Source organism: Cornus florida, unplaced genomic scaffold, assembly GCF_030987335.1.
Source record: "Cornus florida cultivar Cherokee Brave unplaced genomic scaffold, ASM3098733v1 CherokeeBrave_3.0.0_Hap2_Chr02, whole genome shotgun sequence".
NCBI classification, from domain to species: domain Eukaryota; kingdom Viridiplantae; phylum Streptophyta; class Magnoliopsida; order Cornales; family Cornaceae; genus Cornus; species Cornus florida.
Genome location: NW_026775572.1, coordinates 4,112,411 through 4,133,359, shown reverse-complemented (window position 1 = coordinate 4,133,359; position 20,949 = coordinate 4,112,411). Strand labels below are relative to the sequence as shown.

The 20,949-nt window shown below is 37.3% G+C and overlaps 1 protein-coding gene across 2 annotated transcripts in view; it reads right to left on the bottom strand.

Annotated features, from left to right (window-relative positions):
* Positions 1–1,943: 1,943 nt before the first annotated feature.
* Positions 1,944–20,949, bottom strand: part of LOC132293190 (D-lactate dehydrogenase [cytochrome], mitochondrial) — a 36,376-nt gene continuing 17,370 nt past the window's right edge. Inside the window, exons 10-18 of one of the 2 annotated variants that reach the window (XM_059790553.1) lie at positions 20,722–20,818; positions 18,851–18,925; positions 17,207–17,315; positions 13,229–13,338; positions 12,738–12,800; positions 5,844–5,923; positions 5,542–5,672; positions 2,836–2,879; positions 1,944–2,293 (exon numbers count right to left, since the gene is read on the bottom strand). In XM_059790553.1, coding sequence (XP_059646536.1) covers positions 2,174–2,293; positions 2,836–2,879; positions 5,542–5,672; positions 5,844–5,923; positions 12,738–12,800; positions 13,229–13,338; positions 17,207–17,315; positions 18,851–18,925; positions 20,722–20,818 — 829 coding nt within the window. In that variant the 3' untranslated portion in view covers positions 1,944–2,173. Of the gene's footprint in view, positions 2,294–2,835; positions 2,880–5,541; positions 5,759–5,843; positions 5,924–12,737; positions 12,801–13,228; positions 13,339–17,206; positions 17,316–18,850; positions 18,926–20,721; positions 20,819–20,949 lie in introns of both variants that reach the window. The other variant, XR_009477797.1, reaches the window with a different exon arrangement.

The window sequence follows — 20,949 nt, the reverse complement described above, 5'->3', positions numbered from 1 at the left end:
ACGGCAAGTGCTTGTAGAAATGTACGTATATGTGCAAGTTCTGTGGTATAAAATGAATATAAATAAGGAGGTTAGATATGCTACTCCGAAGTGCTTATGGTGAGAGAGTGGCAATTACAAATTGAACCCACTAATTGATCAACCTTAATTTAAAGCAAAAGGATAAATTAAACAAGCTTATAGAACATATACAAGTCCGATTATGTTTGGATAAGTAGTACGGAAAGAAAAGAATACATTTTTTATTATTTTTTTTTTCTCAAATATTTCAAATACATCTTTGGTTGGAGAATTACGTTGAATTGCATTATGAAGTCGGATTCTTTGTTATAATATATTTCTCCTGCTATAGTTGTGTTAAACACTTTTTAATACATTACATTTGTTTTTTAACACGTGAATTATAATTTTATTTTTTAATACATTAAATGTGACTAACATAAATAGATATAAAAGGTTAAAATATATATATAATGAATGATGAAAAAAAACTCTAGCACCAAAAATTACAGCAAGGGTTGGTGTAAAAGATAGCTAGTGACAGAGAGAGATTCCATGACCAAAAACGAAAAAAACATAAACCTTAAAACACGAAAATATAGCTGCCGACACAAGATGTAAATGGACAAAAAGACGTAAGGGCAACTAAGTTTTAAAAAGGTTGTGATTTTTAAGGAATCTTGACATCTACTTTGTCCTACTCTTCTTCTGTCTTTTTCCCATACTTTGTACCGTATTATTCTATAGCAATATGAGGGGGCCTCCTGTCCTGTATATATATATATATATATATATATACAGTAAAATGATGAGGCTGAAACAGGTCCCCCTCCTCCCTCCTAACTAATTCTTTCATATCATGTGGTCTGTTCCATTGCCAATGCATGCACCACCAACCTCCTCATCATTTTAACATCTATGTTCCATTAATCTCTCAGTTTTTAAAACCAGAGAGAGTTGACACTTCATCACTAGTTGCTTTTTAATCACTCATACATTTTTCAAGATATATATGACATTTTCCATTGCTCATTCATGCACCCAACTTTTCTAAGTACTCTGCTACTCATCATTTTAAGATCCACCATTCCTTGATTTGTCATTTGCCACTCATCATTTTATGATCCACCACTCCTTGAATTGTCATTTTAGAGAGAGAGAGATATGACACTTATTTACTGTTTCTTCTATTGAGATATAAAAATATATTAGGACGGAGGTAGTATAAAAATATATATTCAAATGTACAGACACTATCATCTTTCCCTTTCACTCATCCTTTGTTGGTTAAAGTATTAATGTAAAAAAGTGAAAACAGAAAGAACCAAAAAAAAATAATAATAAAAAGGAGCAAACCCCGAGTGTTCGGAATCATTTGGTCAATGACCAAGACTTCCCACCCCAAGGGTGGGTACCCAAAAAAAAACCCTTAATTCAAGTAATGTCTTTTCTTCCTTCTGTGGGTGGATACTAGTGAACAATTGTTGTTAAAAAGTAGAAAATAGTCTCAATTTGTCCTATTCTTTTCTTTGTCGTTTCCCATCATTGACTTCCATCGTTGCTGTAATTCTTCTATATACTTTCTGGCACGCTTCCCTATGCCTCCATTTTATTATATTCTCCTGCATTTTCTGTTACCTTCTGAGGCATCATGCTTCTTGTATCTTCAATTTTGAAGCTCAAGCCATGTGCAGCAATGTACACATAATATCACCAATAGCAGAAAGTCTACATTACCTAGGGTATAAGCAATGTGTGTGCAAATACTTATCAAGTATATACACACACAATGTCACCACTGGAATGGAGCAGTGTGTGAACGTGTACCTGTGTTGCAATTGCAAGGATTTCTAGCTGAGATATACCGTAGTCATCTACCATAATTAACCAGACTAAAATTCACTCTCCTGATAGATATTGAATGGGAAAAGAAAGACACAAACTAATCTAAAATAGGATGAAATATATATTTCGCTTCAAAGCCATTTCAAACCAGACAACAGTAACTTGGAAAGTACAAGGAAGATTTATTCTTGTGCATTTTATCGATACAACAGCTCAAGCTGGCTCATAAAAGTACAAGGAAGATTTATTCTTGTGTATTTTATTGATACAACAGCTCAAACATACAACTGCTTGAGTGCGCGCGCACACACATCACATGAGAGCGCTCTTAGAAACATACATGAGGAGGAATAAGCTTTCCTGGATTCATTATATTGTTGGGATCTAAAGCTGCTTTTATTTTTTTCATCGTCATCAAAGCCTCTATTCCGAGTTCTTCTTCAAGGTACTGGGAACACACAGGAGAGAATGTTAGATAATTTATCTATTGGAACAGTAAGAAGCAAACTCATTGTTAGAAACGGAGACCCAATCCCAATACACCAAACATTGTAAAAACCACGCCTTATTAAAAAACAGAACCAAAAAAGGCCAAGTGGAACCTTGAATTTTAGTTCATTTTTTTCTTTTTCAACTTTAACCCTTTTGTTTTTCTTCAGGAAATAACCTTTCTTCTACCCCGGGTGAGTACCTTGGTAGTCATAGTTCCAACAATTTCTGATGGAGTATTATAGACTTATATATAGTAAGATCAATGCTCATTGCAACTACACAGCAACTTCATCTGTCTATGTTAAGTAGGAGAACTCTCTAAGCACATCTGGCTACCCCTAAGATGGTATCATTTCTGTCATGATTCATCCTTCCAAGCCGTTGTTCATGTAAGGCCAGTGCTATCGCATGAAAAATTATGCTTATATAGATGGAAAAAATTATTGTTCATGATGCTAATCTCAATAAAAAATGCATCAGGATTAAGAAAATCAATACCTTCATTTTCCCAGTACCAACACCATGTTCTCCTGTACATGTTCCTGTTCAATCATAAAATCACGGAAAATAAAGCTAAGCCCACTAACTCGGAATACAAGAACGTTGACAAGTAAAGGGATGGAACATTAACTCAAATTATTTGAAAGAGTAAAATAACATTCCTACAAGAAACAAGGTGGATAGAAGGAAGTTTGAAAATTTGAAAATCATATGATTTAAACTCTTACAATAACAAAGAAAGAAACAATTGTTAAGGGAAAAAGAGAGACTAACTGTTACTAAAATAGAAAATAGGATAATATTAATGAATTTTGTATTAGGAGAATATAGTGGTAATATACTTAGCTTAAGGATGAATAAGATATGCTTGTTTCCTGTCCTAATGTTTGGAGAGTTTAGAGTTGGCTTGCAGACCTGTTGTTACTATATGGCTCAGCTTGTGAACTGGTTTGTTTCATAGAAGTTCAAGCATATGGTGCATAAAATGATTTTTCCTACAAACATTTGGCAGCTTTGGCTAGAAAGGAATGTGCATTTACATCAAGGAAAATCAATGAGTACTGTTGATTTGGCCAGGTCTATTTGGTGGGAGGTCGTCGATATTTCTGGCTGCCAAGTTGATGATTCAGTGCCTTGATGTTCTCTTTTGCTCTTATGGCTTGCTTGTGTCAATGCCTTGTGCTCTTTCTTTCTATTTTGTGCTGTTGAGCCTTGGCTGTTTGCAACATAAGGGTATGCCCTAGTTTGCTATTTTGTACAGATTGTTTTATATCAATAAATTTTTCCACTTACCTAGGAAAAAAAAGAAAGAAGGATATCCTTGAAAAAGAAATTTTTTTACTAAATAAAATTTTATTGACGACTTAGAAAAAGAATATAATATGTGATGTTGCATGATAGTTGATAGACATGGATTCAGAGCGAGAACGGCAGTGGTGAGAATTTCTGAACTTCCTGGTGGCATGCGATTTTTTAATAGCTAATAATTTTATTTTTCCCAGAAAAAAAAGAGGGACATTAACATTTAATAACTGTAAAAGTGGATCAAATAAAAGTCCAAGGAGATTGTTGGGATTTGATGATTGGGTTGTTTGGGGTTCCCTGGGTTATGCCCTGTTCCTCTAGAGGGTTGATTGAGGCTTGGAGAGGTGTCTCTGTTGGGGCGCTCATCCGGGATGCTTGGAGGGCTACCCCTCTCTGTGTTTGGTGGTGCATTTGGCTCGAGAGGAATCGAAGATACTTTGATGGCAATGTTTTCTATTATTTCTACTCTCTTTTGTTGGGTCTCAGGGAGAGATTATCGTTCTGTTGAGGAGATTGTTATGTTTTTGGTCTCTTTGAAGGCTTGAGGCTCATTTTGGTTTTTTCTTCTTGTATCCTTGGGTTTCGCTCCCCTTTGAGCGCTTTTTTATAAAATTCTTACTTATCAAAAAAAAATATAAAAAAAAATAAAAGTCCAACAGCCTTTTACTAAATGAAAAGTCAAATGACTAACATGCAAATAAAGGTTATTTCACGAGAGAATATGACATCATAATGTAGTTTGACAGATTTAGATGTATATACAAGACAAAAATTAAGGACGAGTAAAGGTATAAGAAAACAAAAAAATAAATGGTGGAATTTGAAGAGAGAGAGTACAACTATTTAATAGCAATATGCTAAAAAAACAACATGAAATTTAGAGGACAAAACATATCCAACGTCAAAAAGGATCACAAAAAATTTATATAAAAATTTAACATGAATGAAAATGTAATAGTATACTCATGTAAGTCATATTTTGGCCAATAAAATCTCACTTGATAAATTGCATAGGGTAATTGCCTCTCTCCCCAACATAAATTCAACAATTTAATTAAAATAACTTTAATATATATATATATATATATATATATATATATATATTCTTACTTTAAATTAAAGTTAAAAAATAAACTACATATAAAATTCTGAAATTATAGTAAAAAGATAAGTATTATTGGTGTTTTGTACGTGTCAAGTTAAAGAAAAAGTGAATAATAATATTAAAAATATATAATTAATAATTTTTTACTGTTGCACTTAAAACTATGGAAAATTCCAGGGATACCATTTATGTTCCCTGGCTACTACATTAGCAGAAGTCACTGTTTTAATGAACTGTTGCTTTATAGATAGTTAAATACCAAGGCCAATTTGCTTTAAATTTCATTTTACTTATCAAAAAAAAAATACCAAGGCCAATTTAAAATCTATGGCTACAAGAGTACCATGTTAGATCTTAGATGTAAGTATATTGCTATTTATACTAGTACCTTTCACAAGATTTTCAAATTACATATTACAGTCTGCAGTAGAAAACCTATAAGCTCATCAGACACAGTATGAACTCAAATTTGCCCAACTTGTGAACACTGTTTTTCATCATATGTAATTATGTATTGCAGAATAATGTCTAACATTCTCCAGTACATCTAACAAATATATCTTGTTCTTCAAATATGGATACCACTATACCAATTTGATTGTTTTTTAACAAGGATTTCAATTTCCAGAAACAGCTGTTTATTGTTTAATATATATAGAGAGAGAGACAGAGAGAGAGTAAATGAAACATAACTAAAAAAGGACATCCAAATTATTAAATATCCTACCATTTCATAACAAAAATCATATCATCAGAAAAAAACAGTCCTGTGTGCTCCAATATAGGATCAGTACCTTCCATTGATAAGGCTGTGTGTACCATGAAATGGTTTAATCTCTCAGCTTCTTGTCGTTGATCTTCCTGCTTGGGATCAAATAGAATGACGGTGTGGAAGTTTCCATCACCAGCATGAGCAATAACTGTGCTGTTGTTAAAGAACCAGAAAAAGTATGTGCATTATGAATTTGATTAATTAAGTTCAAAATTAACGTAGTCAAGTCCTCCAATACACTGCAAAAGAAAGTCGAAAAAACTTGATATGCTTCAGAATAAACTTTATCTCCTAGAAGTACACAGCCGAATGACACAAACATACCACACCAATGGTGATGCATCCAGCTCTTGTTTGGATCTAGTTATTAGTTCTGCCAGACACGAAAGAGGAACACATACATCCTGCAAGAAAAAATGAAATATGTAAATATAGTCAGGTAAAACAAGGGAACAGAAATGGTTGGAAAGAGTTTATAACTTATAGTAGAAGAATAACTTCATTAGATAGTAATCAAAATATCCAAGGTTAAAGGTGGTTGGAACCTCTTAGCAGTTAAATCAATAACCAATATCACTTAAAAAGAAATATGTGAATATAGTCAAGTAAAACAAGGGAACAGAAATGGTTCGAAAGAATTTATAACTTAATAGTAGAAGAACTTCTTCATTAGATAGCGATCAAAATATTCAAGGTTAAAGGTCGTTGGAACCTCTTAGCAATTGAATCAATAACCAGTATCACTTAAAAGGATGTATTGAAGGAAAAATGTAATTTTATCATTTCACCAATAATAATGTGAGCAAACCTCTCTTGGTTATTGTTAGCATTTATGATACCACGATTTATGGTATAACTTACCATAATAGCCGAGATATGATAGGCCCAAATCATGGGATGTGATTTACCATATTATCTGTGAGATATGATAGCCACTAATCATGTATTTGACTTTATTTACGCATATGTCTAGGCATAGAATATGCAATGATTTGATTTTGATTCCTTTCTTGTAATATGAGCATGTGCTCATTTTATCTATAAATACTAGAGCTGTGAATGGGTAATTCATCTCATTCAAGCCTTTACGCAATTCTCTCTTTTCTCTTCTTTTTATATTTCTACTTGGTATCAGAGCTAACACCTTTCCACACCTTTCAGCATCCTTGTTACTTGTGCGACAGCTACCTTAGGCTGTTTGTAACATCGTGTGACGTTGCCTACACATGTTTTTCTGTGTTGCTGTTTTGTGATCGAAAATAGGTATTTTTAAGTTTTATAATTTCTTTTTCACTCTTCTAGGGTTGGGTAAATTGGGATAGTTGGTTTCCAACACCTAGAAGGGCTTGGGTAAAAAAAAAAATTAGTTTACAAAGAGGTTCCGAATATTAAGAAGGAGGCTGTCTGGCTATATGTAAGCGGGCAGCGCTCCTTAAAAAAGGTATGTATTTGGATTTTTTGGGAATGGTCTGAGGAGACATTGTTTATGGTCTAAGGAGACCCTTTGATTTATTAACAGAATTTGTGGTGTTTTTGGAGTTCTTTTTATTGTCGTACGACAGATTATGGTAGATTCAGGGTCCTCGACTGTTAATTCTCTTGGCTCACGTTCTGTGGGTGGTGGTGCCATTTTTCCCACCAACTCATCAGAAAATCCAGGACTTCAAATCACCATAGTGAAGTTGGATGGTTCCAACTATTTGATTTGGGCACAGTCTGCCAAGATATTCATTGGTGGCAAAGGCAAGATTGGCTATATTACTGGTTCTGAGAAAGAGCCAGCTGAGTCAGAGAAGGCATATCCACAGTGGTTTGCAGATAACGCTATGGTTATGTCTTGGCTAGTCAATTCGATGCAACCAAACATAGCTGTTGGCTATATGTTTATGAAGACTGCTAAGCAGATTTGGGATTCAGTTCAACGCACTTATTCTCAGAGGCAGAATAATGCACGAATTTTCCAGCTGGGGCGAGATATCACCAGGATTTCTCAGGGTGACTTGACAGTTTCAGGTTACATCGCCAAGATTCGTGCTATTTGGGAGGAGATGTCATATTATGATTCCTTCCACTCTTGGAAGGATCCAGATGATGCAGTTTTATATGCAGGAATTGTGGAGAAGAATCGAGTGTTTCAGTTTCTTGCCGGGTTGAACGACGAGTTTGAGTATGCTCATGTTCATTTATTAGGCTTATCTTCATTCCCTACTCTTGAGGATGCATATTCCTATGTGTTGTCAGATGAGAGCCGCCGGACTCATCCATTAGGTGTTGCTTCTGTTGATCGTTCTGCTATGGTAGTTCGGATTCTCAACCTTTCAAGAACTTCACCATCCCAGTCAGTTCAGAGCACTACCACCGGTCCTCCTCTGGGACGACAACGTGGACGGTGTGACCATTGCGGAAAAATTGGTCACATCAAATCTCGTTGTTATGCTTTGCATGGACGTCCACCGCAACAGAAACAACCACCTCGATCCTCTGCACATTTCGTTACACAACCAGTCTAGTTGTCAACTCCTGACAACCCTGCCTCTACATCTTCTGCCACAGTTACCTTGACTCAAGTTGATTTGAACAAGTTCAAGCAATTCTTCAACCAAATTGAGGCATCATCTCAACCAACCTCCACTTATGCCCACTCAGGTACTATTGCGTCTGCACATAGCGTATCTACATCTTCAACATCATGGATCATTGATTCTGGTGCTTCAGACAATATGACTGGTATGTCCTCACTCTTTCAATCTTATAGTATATGCTCTGGCCAACGCAAGGTCCGCCTTCCGGATGGCTCTCCATCTTCCATTGCTGGGAAGGGTCACATATCAGTTACTCCTTCATTAACTTTGTCAAATACACTTCATGTTCCAAAGTTGACTACAAATCTTATTTCTGTTAGTAGCGTTACCAAACAATTAAATTGTAGTGTAACGTTCTTTCCCTCATTGTATTTTTCAGGATCTGGTGTCGAAACGGACGATTGGTAGTGGGCGTGAAGTGGACGGTTTATACTTGTTGGATGCTCCTTTGTCACCGCAAGCACATTCAGCTTCATTTTCTAATATTGTTTCATCTAATAAAGCCCAGCTTATGCGTTGGCACATGCGTTTAGGACATATTTCTTTTGGTTATCTGAAACATTTATTTCCTTCCTTATTTTGTAACGTGGCAGTGTCAGATTTATCCTGTGAAACATGTCATATGGCTAAACACGTTCGTTCCAATTATCCTCCTAGTAGTAATAAATCTGCTTTAACACCTTTTGATCTTGTTCATTCAGATGTGTGGGGTCCTTGCCCAATTACTTCTAGTCTTGGATTTCAATATTTCGTGTTGTTCATTGATGATCATAGTCGTGTTACTTGGGTTTATCTTATGAAAACCAAAAATGAGGTATACACCATTTTTAAAAATTTTATGACAATGGTTCAGACTCAATTTGGTCGTACCATTAAAAAATTCCGATCTGACCAGGGTACAGAGTACACTTATGGGGAGGTACAACGGTTATGTACAGAATTTGGGATTGCGCATCAGCTGGCTAATGTTAAAACTCCTCAACAGAATGGTCGTTCTGAGAGAAAGAATCGCCACATCCTTGACTTAGCCAGAGCAATCTGCATTGGCATGAATGTTCCCCAGTCATTTTGGAGAGATGCAGTTCTTACCGCTGTTTACATCATTAATAGGACTCCTTCTAGGATTCTTAACTTTGCAGCCCCATTCTCAATCTTACATCCCAATTCATCTCTATTTTTTATTCCTCCACGAGTCTTCGAGTGTGTGTGCTTTGTTCAGCAGTTGGGGCAAACTCGTACAAAGCTTGACCCCAAGGCTTTGAAGTGTGTGTTTTTGGGCTACTCTCACTCTCAAAAAGGTTATAGGTGTTACCATCCTCCCAGTCGTCGGCGGTTTATATCCATGGATGTTTCTTTCTTTGAGCATACACCATACTATAGTGGTTCAGTTGGTTCTCAGAGTGAATGGTTCCCATTGAATATAATGGATGATCACCTTCTTCCGTCTTCAACTCCTCTACCATTACCTGTTTCTTCTTCTATAATTCCTCCTCGTGATACCCCTCTAGCAAGGGGAATTGTTCCTTTTTCACAGGTTTATAATCGGAGACAACAGGTACAAGTTTTTACTCCCACGATCGACTGCCCTGTTCCTTCGGCACCAGCTCCGCCTTCTCAAGCTATTGTTTCGCTTGATGATCGCCCCATTGCTCTTCGAAAGGATAAACATTCTTGTACTTACCCTATTTCTAATTTTGTTTCTGATTATGCTCTCTCACCCTCCTATCGGAGTTTTCTTGTTTCTGTTGCCTCGGTTCCTGTTCCTTCCAGTGTTGCAGATGCGCTAGCACAACCTCAATGGCGTGATGCTATGACAGAAAACTACAAGCACTTGAGAAAAATCAGACTTGGGACATGGTTCCGCTTCCTATTGGACGAAAGGCTGTGGGTTGTCATTGGGTGTTTACAGTCAAGCATAATCCAGATGGGTCAGTTGCTCGTTACAAGGCCCGATTGGTTGCCAAGGGTTATGCTCAGACTTATGGCATAGATTATCAAGAGACTTTTGCCCCTGTTGCCAAGATGAATACCATCCGTGTATTATTTTCCGTTGCTGCAATTCGATCTTGGCCTCTATTTCAGTTAGATGTCAAGAATGCCTTTCTTAATGGTGATTTACAGGAGGAGGTGTACATGGTTCCTCCTTCGGGCTTTTGTTCTCCTGCACATTCTGGTATGGTATGTTGTCTTCGTCGTTCTCTATATGGCCTCAAGCAGTCTCCTCGAGCTTGGTCTGATCGCTTTGGCATTGCTATGCTCAAGTTTGGTTTCCATCAAAGTGCAGCTGATCATATCTTGTTTTTACGTCACTCAGGCGGTAAGACAGTTGCTCTCATTGTGTATGTCGATGATATTATTCTTACCGGCGATGATACTACCGGAATTAATGAGGTTAAGAGCTATCTTGGCCGTCAGTTTGAGATTAAGGATCTTGGTCCCCTACGATACTTCTTGGGCATTGAGGTGGCTCGCTCCAAGACTGGCATTTTCATCTTTCAACGCAAGTATGTTCTTGACTTGCTTTCTACTTCTGGTCAGCTTGGCGCTCGTCCTGCTGATACTCCAATTGAGCAGAATCATCGGTTGGCTGATTCTGAGGGGGAGTTGTTGTCAGATATTGGTCAGTATCAACGACTTGTGGGGAAGCTCATCTAGTTATCCATAACTCGACCTGACATTGCTTATGCCGTGAGTGTCGTGAGTCCATTCATGCACTCTCCTCGTGCCCCACACCTTGATACAGCTATTTGGATTCTTCGCTACTTAAAAGGGTATCCAGGCCATGGTATTTTGTTTGCTAATCATGGTCACTTACGTATTGAGGCTTGGACAGATGCTGATTATGCAGGATCAATTTCAGATAGGAGGTCTACTTCAGGTTATTGTACCACTATTGGTGGTAACTTGGTTACTTGGCACAGTAAGAAGCAGGATGTTGCCTCTCGATCTAGTGCAGAGGTAGAGTATAGGGCTATGGCTCTTGGGGTAAGTGAGTTGCTTTGGCTAAAAACCTTGATGATAGACTTGTGCCTTCCAGTGTCGCTTCCATTCTCACTCTACTGCGACAACAAGTCTGCCATTAACATAGCAGCAAATCCCGTTCAGCATGACAGGACTAAGCATATAGAGGTGGACCGTCACTTCATTCGAGAGAAGATCATCTTTGGTCAAATTTGCACTCCATTTGTCACAAGCTCTCAGCAGCTTGCAGACATTCTTACAAAGGGCGTCAGCAAGATTGTGTTTGAGAATGCATTGTCCAAGTTGGGCGTTTCAGATATCCACGCACCAACTTGAGGGGGAGTGTTAGCATTTATGATACCACGATTTATGGTATAACTTACCATAATAGCCGAGATATGATAGGCCCAAATCATGGGATGTGATTTACCATATTATCTGTGAGATATGATAGCCACTAATCATGTATTTGACTTTATTTACGCATATGTCTAGGCATAGAATATGCAATGATTTGATTTTGTTTCCTTTCTTGTAATATGAGCATGTGCTCATTTTATCTATAAATACTAGAGCTGTGAATGGGTAATTCATCTCATTCAAGCCTTTATGCAATTCTCTCTTTTCTCTTCTTTTTATATTTCTACTGTTATACCAAGAATTTCCTGGGGCTACTTATCAAAATTTGTGTCATGTCACGAGTACTTAGTTCAAAGCACTGATACATGCATCTCATATAAGAAGCTCAAAATTCAAATAAAGAACAAAAATTCATAAATATTGAATATTCTAGCGAGAAGTTGGAGATAAAACCAACTAAGAAATATGTAAATATAGTCAAGTAAAACAAGGGAACAAAAATGGTTTGAAAGAGTTTATAACTTATAGTAGAAGAAAAACTTCATTAGATTACAATCAAAATATCTAAGGTTAAAGGTGGTTGGAACCTCTTAGCAGTTGAATCAATAACCATCACTTAAAGGGCGTATTGAAGGAAAAAATGTAATTTTATCATTTCACCAATAATAGTGTGAGCCAAACCTCTCTTGGTACTACCAAGTATATGTTGTGGCTACTAGTCAAAATTCGTGTCGTCACTAATACTTAGTTCAAAGAACTGATACATACATCTCATATAAGAAGCTCAAAATTCAAATAAACAACAAAAGTTCGTAAATATTGAATATTCTAGCAAGAAGTTGGAGATAAAACCAACTAAGAAAGAGAGGAGAGGCCTTAAACAAAATTTGAAGGTGATAGAAGATCAATTAAAAGGCCAAAAGGATGTGGCAGAAACAATGGGAAAAATCATCATGGCATAAAGTTTGTTGCGGGAAAGAAACATGTAAATATAGTCAAGTAAAACAGGGAACAGAAGTGGTTCTTAGCTGTTGAATCAAAAACCAATATCACCGGGATGTATTTAAGAAAAAATGTAATAGAGCAAAATCGTGGCAACGTAGCGTATAGTTTAACTGAAAGCATGTCTCCTAATAGAGCCAAATCTTGAAACACGATCATAAAACTAACAGCATATAGTTGGGACATCAAAATTTTGACTATTATTTTAATACTGTAACTCAAGATATCCCTTAAAGTCATGACACTGTTACTTGATTCACAGTATAAGAAGTTCAAATTTCACATAAACAACTAAAGCTCATAAAATACAAACCGATATCATTGCTTCAAAATTAGGTTCCAGTGCAAAGCAAGCCCATAGCGCCTCCTTTCTTATCTACAAGTAAAGCAACAAATAAATTTGCTTAGTAAATGTAGAAAGAAAGGATTATGATGACTATATGTATTGTGGTTATGGACCTCATAAAATCAAATAAATAAAAAACTAATAATAAAAGTATTGTTAGAAGAAAAATGTAGACATAAGGCAGTGACATAGATATGTTACCCCAAATCTATTGACAGGTTTGTGCAGTTGTTTTTTGACATGTGACTAAAAAAGATCTCCATCTTTCTGGATAAATTGAATTTAGAATACATGGGGCCACCTTTGCCATATATTCCATACATCACACTAGATAGATATCATATTCGAGAAATCTAAAGAAAGTGATAATTCCAAAATAAAGAAGAGGAGGAAAGTTTGAAAGACAAGGACTCCCAACTAAAAAAAAAAATAACCGATCAATCAGATAACTACCATACCTTCCAAAGTTCCTTTTTAGCTTCAGGATCTTCCGCGAAAACAAAATCCGAACCATTGTGCTCGGAAGCAATCTTCTGAACAATTAGAGTTTGCTCACGTGAATATGCTTCTAATAAACAGTAATTACAAAGTAAAAAATTAGCACTCACAGAAGGAGGAAAAAAAAAACAGAAAATTCAAGAATAAGGAATCTATTGGAGGGAATATTGCCTTTTGAACTCAAGAATAAGCAATATATGAAGGGAGTACTGCATTGTTCACGAATGGAGTGATCAGACTGACCTTACATTTTTCTTTATACATTTTTATGGCACATAACTAGTCATTACTTGTGCCAATCATAGTCTTATCTAACTTCTAATGCAATTAATCATCAAATTTGATGCTGTACCACTAGAGAATATGATCAAAATAATGTGGATGTCAAGTCAAGAAAATGAAAGAGAATAATCAGGTATGATGACCAATGTGCTTGATCTGATATCTGAAAGAAAAGCAGTAACTCTATCCTGAACAATCCAAACTTATACAGATTTAGGTGGCAATACAGGCCTAGTGTTTTCAAAATACCATAGAACATTGAAGTTTATGCAAATATAACCTAGAATCACCACATAACTAAAGCATGTGAGCATCAGAATACATTCAAAACAACATAACCAAATGCAAACTGAGTAAAATATTCTGGAATTATCCAAAAAGTGATTTACTACTAGTTAAGAATTTTAATCAACTAGAATCATTTTAATTTTGCTCTACAGTCCATTCCATATGACAGTATGTGTAAACAAAAAAGAAAAAACTCATGGTGGAAGAGGTCTAGGAAAAGATTTGAGAACAAAAATACTGGAAACACACACACAAAAAAAAAAAAGAAGAAGAAGAAGAAGAAGAAGAAGAGAAAAGGTGGCTATTAGAACTAGAGTGAAGAGAAGGGGAAGGGGAGAAAGAGCAGAAAGAAGTAACCACTGTAAGATTTCTTATAATCTTCAACAAACCTCCTCAAAGAAGAAAAACAAGGTAAAACTATATACACAACTGAACTTTTCAATAAGGACAGACATGAGGTCCATGACATAGGAAGGGCTGCTTTGTTTTTCTCTTTGTTTTACCTGTAATGGTAACAATTCTAATTTCCCAGCCCCTTTTTTTTTTTCCATGACCTTTTCACTTTGATTTTCCAATTTTACCACTTCATCAAATTTCAACTAATTTTAATCTATTGCTATATGTAAAACTGAGTTTCTTCTACAAAAGTGTACCACATTTGGATTACTATTTCATCTTTACCATTATCATCAATAGAACATAACATCCATAATTGCATTATTTACATGTATGAATGCAATTACGTGTGTGCATCTATGTCTACTTATGCATATGTATTAAAAACCCTTTTACCCCTTAAATTGTTTCAGAATACTATTCTGGTCAAAAGTTTCTGTTATGACAAACGCAATGAATCCAAGTTGAACCAAGAATCACGATAGAAAATTAAACATGCCACACAAAGAACACAAAGATTTATACGTAGTTCGGTGGTTGGGATCTGGCGAAAGTTTTCACTATGTGTAAAATCGGAGATTACAAGTTTTCAGCCCCTCGCTTTGTTTCTGTACGAATTTCAGAGTCTCTCTGTTCCCCCACTCCAAACCCTAATGTCACGGGCCTAGAGATTCGGCGCAGCGGCACGGCCCGTGCGGCACCAAGGCGTTGCTTCAGCTCGCGCAAGCGCCCTGGTCAGCCACCACGACCTGCCCTCCCAAGGATACATGCTGACTGGTTTCGGCCTGCCATGGCCTCGTCAGGGGAACGGCTCCAGCTCCCGACCAGTTTGTGCAGGGATGGCCAACTCCCTTCTTCATAGTCAAGTCCAAGACTAGCGACAAGCACCTCGAACTGAACCGAGTCGACCTGCCTGAACTCTGAAGAGGTACCATCCTGTGGTCCTGCACGCCCCTTCCCTGGAACCATTCCCAGTCAATGAATGTTCTTAGCCAACCAGCATGCGTATCTTCTATGCTCATGGCGTCGTTAGGAATCGGATCGTGACATTCTCCCCCACCCAAATCCTGCGACGCCCTCGTCGCAGTGCGGCGCTGACTCCGCTGCGTCCAACATTCCAAAGCCTGTCTCCTCCAAGTGGTATGCTCGCCTGCCCACCATCGCTTCCTTGTACAACCCCTGGCTGCACTCGCCCAATGATAGGGTTTCGGGCTAAAGGGACGCCCACTTCTTCGGGACGCAACCCCACGTTATGCCGCCTCCGCGACACCCCGAGCAAACAAGCGCCCTCCGGCTGACTTGATACCCGCCCTTCACAACGGTTTGCACGCCTCTTGAACTTGCAAGAACTTTGGTGCGCGCGGCCCTCCGGCCATCCGATGCGCGCGGCCCTCCGGCCCTTCAAGGACGCGTCTTCATGGGGAGATGGAGGCTCTCCTCCAACAGCATTGATTGCCCACCGACGCTTTAGTGCACCGTCTTCATTCTCAAGACCCCCGGATCGACAAGGGGGCACACCTTTGTGCTTTACCCCAAGTCCTGCTCTGATACCATTTGTCACGGGCCTAGAGATTCGGCGCAGCGGCACGGCCCGTGCGGCACCAAGGCGTTGCTTCAGCTCGCGCAAGCGCCCTGGTCAGCCACCACGACCTGCCCTCCCAAGGATACATGCTGACTGGTTTCGGCCTGCCATGGCCTCGTCAGGGGAACGGCTCCAGCTCCCGACCAGTTTGTGCAGGGATGGCCAACTCCCTTCTTCATAGTCAAGTCCAAGACTAGCGACAAACACCTCGAACTGAACCGAGTCGACCTGCCTGAACTCTGAAGAGGTACCATCCTGTGGTCCTGCACGCCCCTTCCCTGGAACCATTCCCAGTCAATGAATGTTCTTAGCCAACCAGCATGCGTATCTTCTATGCTCATGGCGTCGTTAGGAATCGGATCGTGACACTAAGCACCCTTATATATTGGGCTACAAAAGACTAATTAGGGTCCACGACCCATGAGCAAAAAAGGGTAAAAAAAAAAGTTTCTTATCCAACGGGTCGTCGGGTCATAAGTGGGTCGCAACGCCACCCGGCACCAAATTCGGGCCATATATCACAGTTTCATATAAATATATCCTAGTTCATTGCTTACCTCTCTTCCATTCAAATTCCTCCTATGTCATTTAGCTTTTTTCTTCTCCATTCTGGCCTTCTAGTCTCTCATCTTTCACATGGCTTATCTACTATGTTCTTTTACTTGCATGGTCTCTCACCAAACAAACCACATTTCAAGGCTTACCTCCCTCCACAACTCCCAGGTTGCCTGGCATGCACATAGCTGTAGGTATACATGCACGCAAGCCACCTACAGACGCTTTACGCCCAATCATTCCAGATAGCGCTTGCATCCTCTGTATTACCGTTGTGGCTGGCACAGAGTTAGCCGATGCTTATCTGATTCAGCATTCCTTAATTTATCTTATAACAATCATAATAGACTTCAGGAAATAAACAAAGTTGAAATAAATTGACAACATTATTAGCTTTTTTTATGCAATTCAATTATTAATAAGATTATTCCAATTTGAATATGAATATATATATATATATATATATTGGCAACAAAAATGACATCGGAATCTGCCAGGCATGCACGCAGGGATACACACACATACAAATATATATATATAGAGAGAGAGAGAGATTCAGAAATTTCTATAATTCAATGTCCTCAGTTTATCTTATAACAATTGCAGTACACTTCAATTTATCAAAAAAAACAATTGTAGTAGACTTTAGAGAAAATAATGTTAAAATAAATTGACAACACTATGAATTTTTCCTCTGCAATGCACTGATTATTATTATTATTTTTCCCTAGCAACAATGTGCTGATCATTAAGATTGTTCCAATTTGAATATATATATATATAATGCTAACAAAAATGAAAAAAGACGCTGCATAACAAAAGGGATTATGTTCACCTGTCCCTATGAATTCAAACATCAATGTTGGAACTTCCGGCAAGTTCTTTCCATTAGCAAGATTGACAGCTTTCACTTGAACCTCATCCAATAGCTCCACCCTTGAAACCTATGAGCATTATGAGTGGAAAGTGCGGGAGAAAATGGATAAGTAATTTAACAATTTTTTTTTTCTTTCTCTAATGGCATGTTGCAAAGGATAAATTAGAATTTAAGATTAAAATTCCAATTCAAATTCATTATAAAGCTACATTTTTAAATGCATCAGAACAAGCTAACTATAAAAATTTCGAAACCTGCAAGCAAAGAGCAAAACATGACAATTGTAATTGGTAGGACACACACACACACACACACATATATATATATATATTATATAGACTTTGGTCATATCATTTTGTTTCTAAAATAAGCAGGAAGAGGCATTAAACTAAGGTACTAGACCCAATTCTTCAGGTCATATCTAGTTCGCTGCGACAGGTGGCCTGCATCTTCAGTTGGGAACTTGGGATCTAGAATCAACGATTGAAATAGGTAAAGACTAAAACCATATACATTTAGAAATAGTAGTGCAATCATTGTGGTGGAACAAATCATACTGAACCTTACTGTTGGGTGAAATATGGGAAGGTTGATTATGTGCATTAGGCTACCTATAGTACTACCCAACCCCTGCAGCCTCGTACGACTTCTTGACATGTAGCTTTGATTTTAGTTCTCGTGATGCACTCAGACATTGCAAACTACTCTTCCATCCACTTCTACTGCTACCTTAACCACTCAACAAAATTATAATGAAGCCCAAACTCTCTAACATGATCATTCAAAACGAGGCAGAGATTGGAGATGATGTTGTTGCTTGAAGAACAAAAGCAAGAGAGGTTTACTGGAGTAATGCTTCTAGTATACTTTATGATTAAATACACCTATAATTTCCAAGGAAAACATTTGCGGAACAAATATTCAAGCATTCACTAGATAGCATGTTGAAAGGCTAAGAAACAACATCCAAAGAAAGCATCTCCAAATGTGAATGCTGAGATAAACATTTAATATAACAAGAAAGTTTAAATTTTCAAACAAATAATCATAGATGGTAAAAGTAGCACCTTTTTGGAAATAAAATGGAGGAAGACTCACTAAGATAGTTTGCCCACGAACAGCAAGACCCATAACAACACCAACGAGGAAGAGCAATATAAAGCATCCTGAGGGTAATGCAAGGAGAGGGAAGTTCGCCATTTATGTACTGTCCCTTTCTCATGTCTTTCATGTCCAACTCTAGCATCAGATAACTAGACAGTGTATGCCATGCTGACAATTGTTTGGTACACTACTCATTAAAGATAAACAGCTAGTGGATCAAAAGAATCCTGAACCACATTAATTCATTTTTCTCCTAAATGGTAAGATATTTTCACAAACACACACACGTACATCCAAGGAAAACAACAGTAAAATCCCAGTGAAAAGGGGGGCCAAAAGAAATTACAATGATATCACTGTCGCTCTTTTTAGAATAACTCCTATAATACAAATTAGATTGGTCAATCATGAGCATGGAACACAATCTTTATATAATTATAGTAATGATGTGAGGATATAACAACAAAACAAATTTAACAGCAGAAATTTGACTCTAACCTGTATACCAGACAACATAGTGGCAATAGCAACATCTGCTGCATCCTTAATTGTAGGAAAATTACACATTGCAACCTGTAACATAATCATGGTCAGCAAAATGTCAATCTGTAAGAAAAAAATATGTATATTGCAGGAAATGTTTCACTTGACAGAAATGCAATTCTACCAAAGGAAATATAGGTATAGGTGATATAATGTTACATAAGGAATCAATATAAAAGAGCTTACAAATTTCACTCGATAGAAATGTCAAAACAATTATCACATAAACATCTAAAAATCTTAAATCACAAAAGTTGCAAAACTGGGTATTTTTCCCGGTAAATAACTACCAGTACTGGGTTAATTGTTAATTATTCCTCTCACACTCGAAGCACCACTGCATGTGTGATAAAGCAGCACTCAGCTGAACAAGGTCATAAAAGCTACTAGCGGTCTGGATACCGAAGACATACCATGGTTTGCTTGGTAATTGTTAACCACCATCTACGCTATAAAAGCTTAAGCTGTTAGAGGGTGCAACTTTAATATTTCAGCTGCTTGGTAATTATGTTTATTTATGGAAAACAAAAATGAATTATGTTCTCCTCCATCAATCATCGCACCGCCACCTCCACCTTCTATCTCCCCACCATCGCCTTCCTCACCATATTCTATGATGTCCACTCATTCTCCAACCGATTTGAATTTTCTCCAATTATTTCAAACCCCAATCATTAACACCTCCATGGTTGTAGAACTGCTCGGCCGAGGGCGGCCACGTCACCATCCTGCACTTCAGCACAACACCAGAGTTACTAACCCCCCACTGCGTCATGTTCTAAGATAGCATGTGATGTTTCTTTTATCAGCACCCTTTTATTATCAACACCTTCTGGAATCCATTTTCTATTTGAATCCAATAGGTAACTAATTTTCTTTGGATTCATCAGTTGTCCAATATTTTTATTTTTCCAATCGCTCGTATAAAAATGGTGATCAGAGGGCTCAAGATTGGTGGAGAGTGGAGACCGCAAGGAGATCTCATGGAGCTTTGTGAGGTTTAATGAGCTAAACTACCAAAACTTACATAAATAACTGAATTTGGTTTCTTGGAATCCAGCCATTTTACGAAGCTATGTTCATCAATTGGTGGTGTTTAAAGTTTAATTACTAGCCGTGGAAAGAAGAAAAGAATTGCAAAATCAATGTGAGAATTATGACAGTTCTCAAGAAATCTAGTTAATACTTAATACATATACGTGCATATATATATATATATTGTTTGTCTGTGAGGAGGAAAAAAAAAAAAAAAAGACAATCAATAGTGTTTTGTTTAAAATAAATGCTTTTAAAAAAATCAATTGGTGAGTTTAATGACTGGCCATTGAATGAGTATATGATAGGGTAAATTTGTCCAATTACAAAATAATTTATTATAATAAGGGCAATTAGGTAATAAATTGTCAAATGGTCACTTACAAGTATTTAAGTTCGACATTTTGTCACTATTGATCTTTCCTTAACTTTGTGGTCCCTTTAGACCAATTTTGTTTAGGTTTGGTCACTAAAATCTAATTTTCCCAATTAGAATACACACAAAACAAGGAAATTTTCAAAATATGGAAAGTTTCTAAAAACACAAATTCCACTGCAGAAAATTAGGTTCTCTGACTGCATCACAGCATTGGGCAAAGTTTAAAACTATAGTATCCACAGAAAGTACTAGGTTGATGGATCTGCAGAAACGTAGGAGATACAGTGGTAGCTAAAGCTTCCAGACTCGTATTATTGAATTACATGAGACATCAAATATTGCTTAGAATGTATTAGAAAAAATCTATAAAAAATAATAAAGAGAGAGAGAGAGAGAGAGAGAGCCAACATACCACTGAATGCTGTGGAATTCTCTGAAGACGTAAAGTAACTTCTGTTATCACACCCAAGGTTCCTTCACTTCCAATCAGCAGACGCGTCAAATCATACCTAGCACATGAGTGATTCCAAAGGTTATCAGGGTGCCTTAGTTAAAGATACTACCAGCCAAGAAACAACTATTAGTTAAAAAAAATGGATGCTAAATTTGTAAACGGTTCATGAGCAAAAATAGTTTTTAA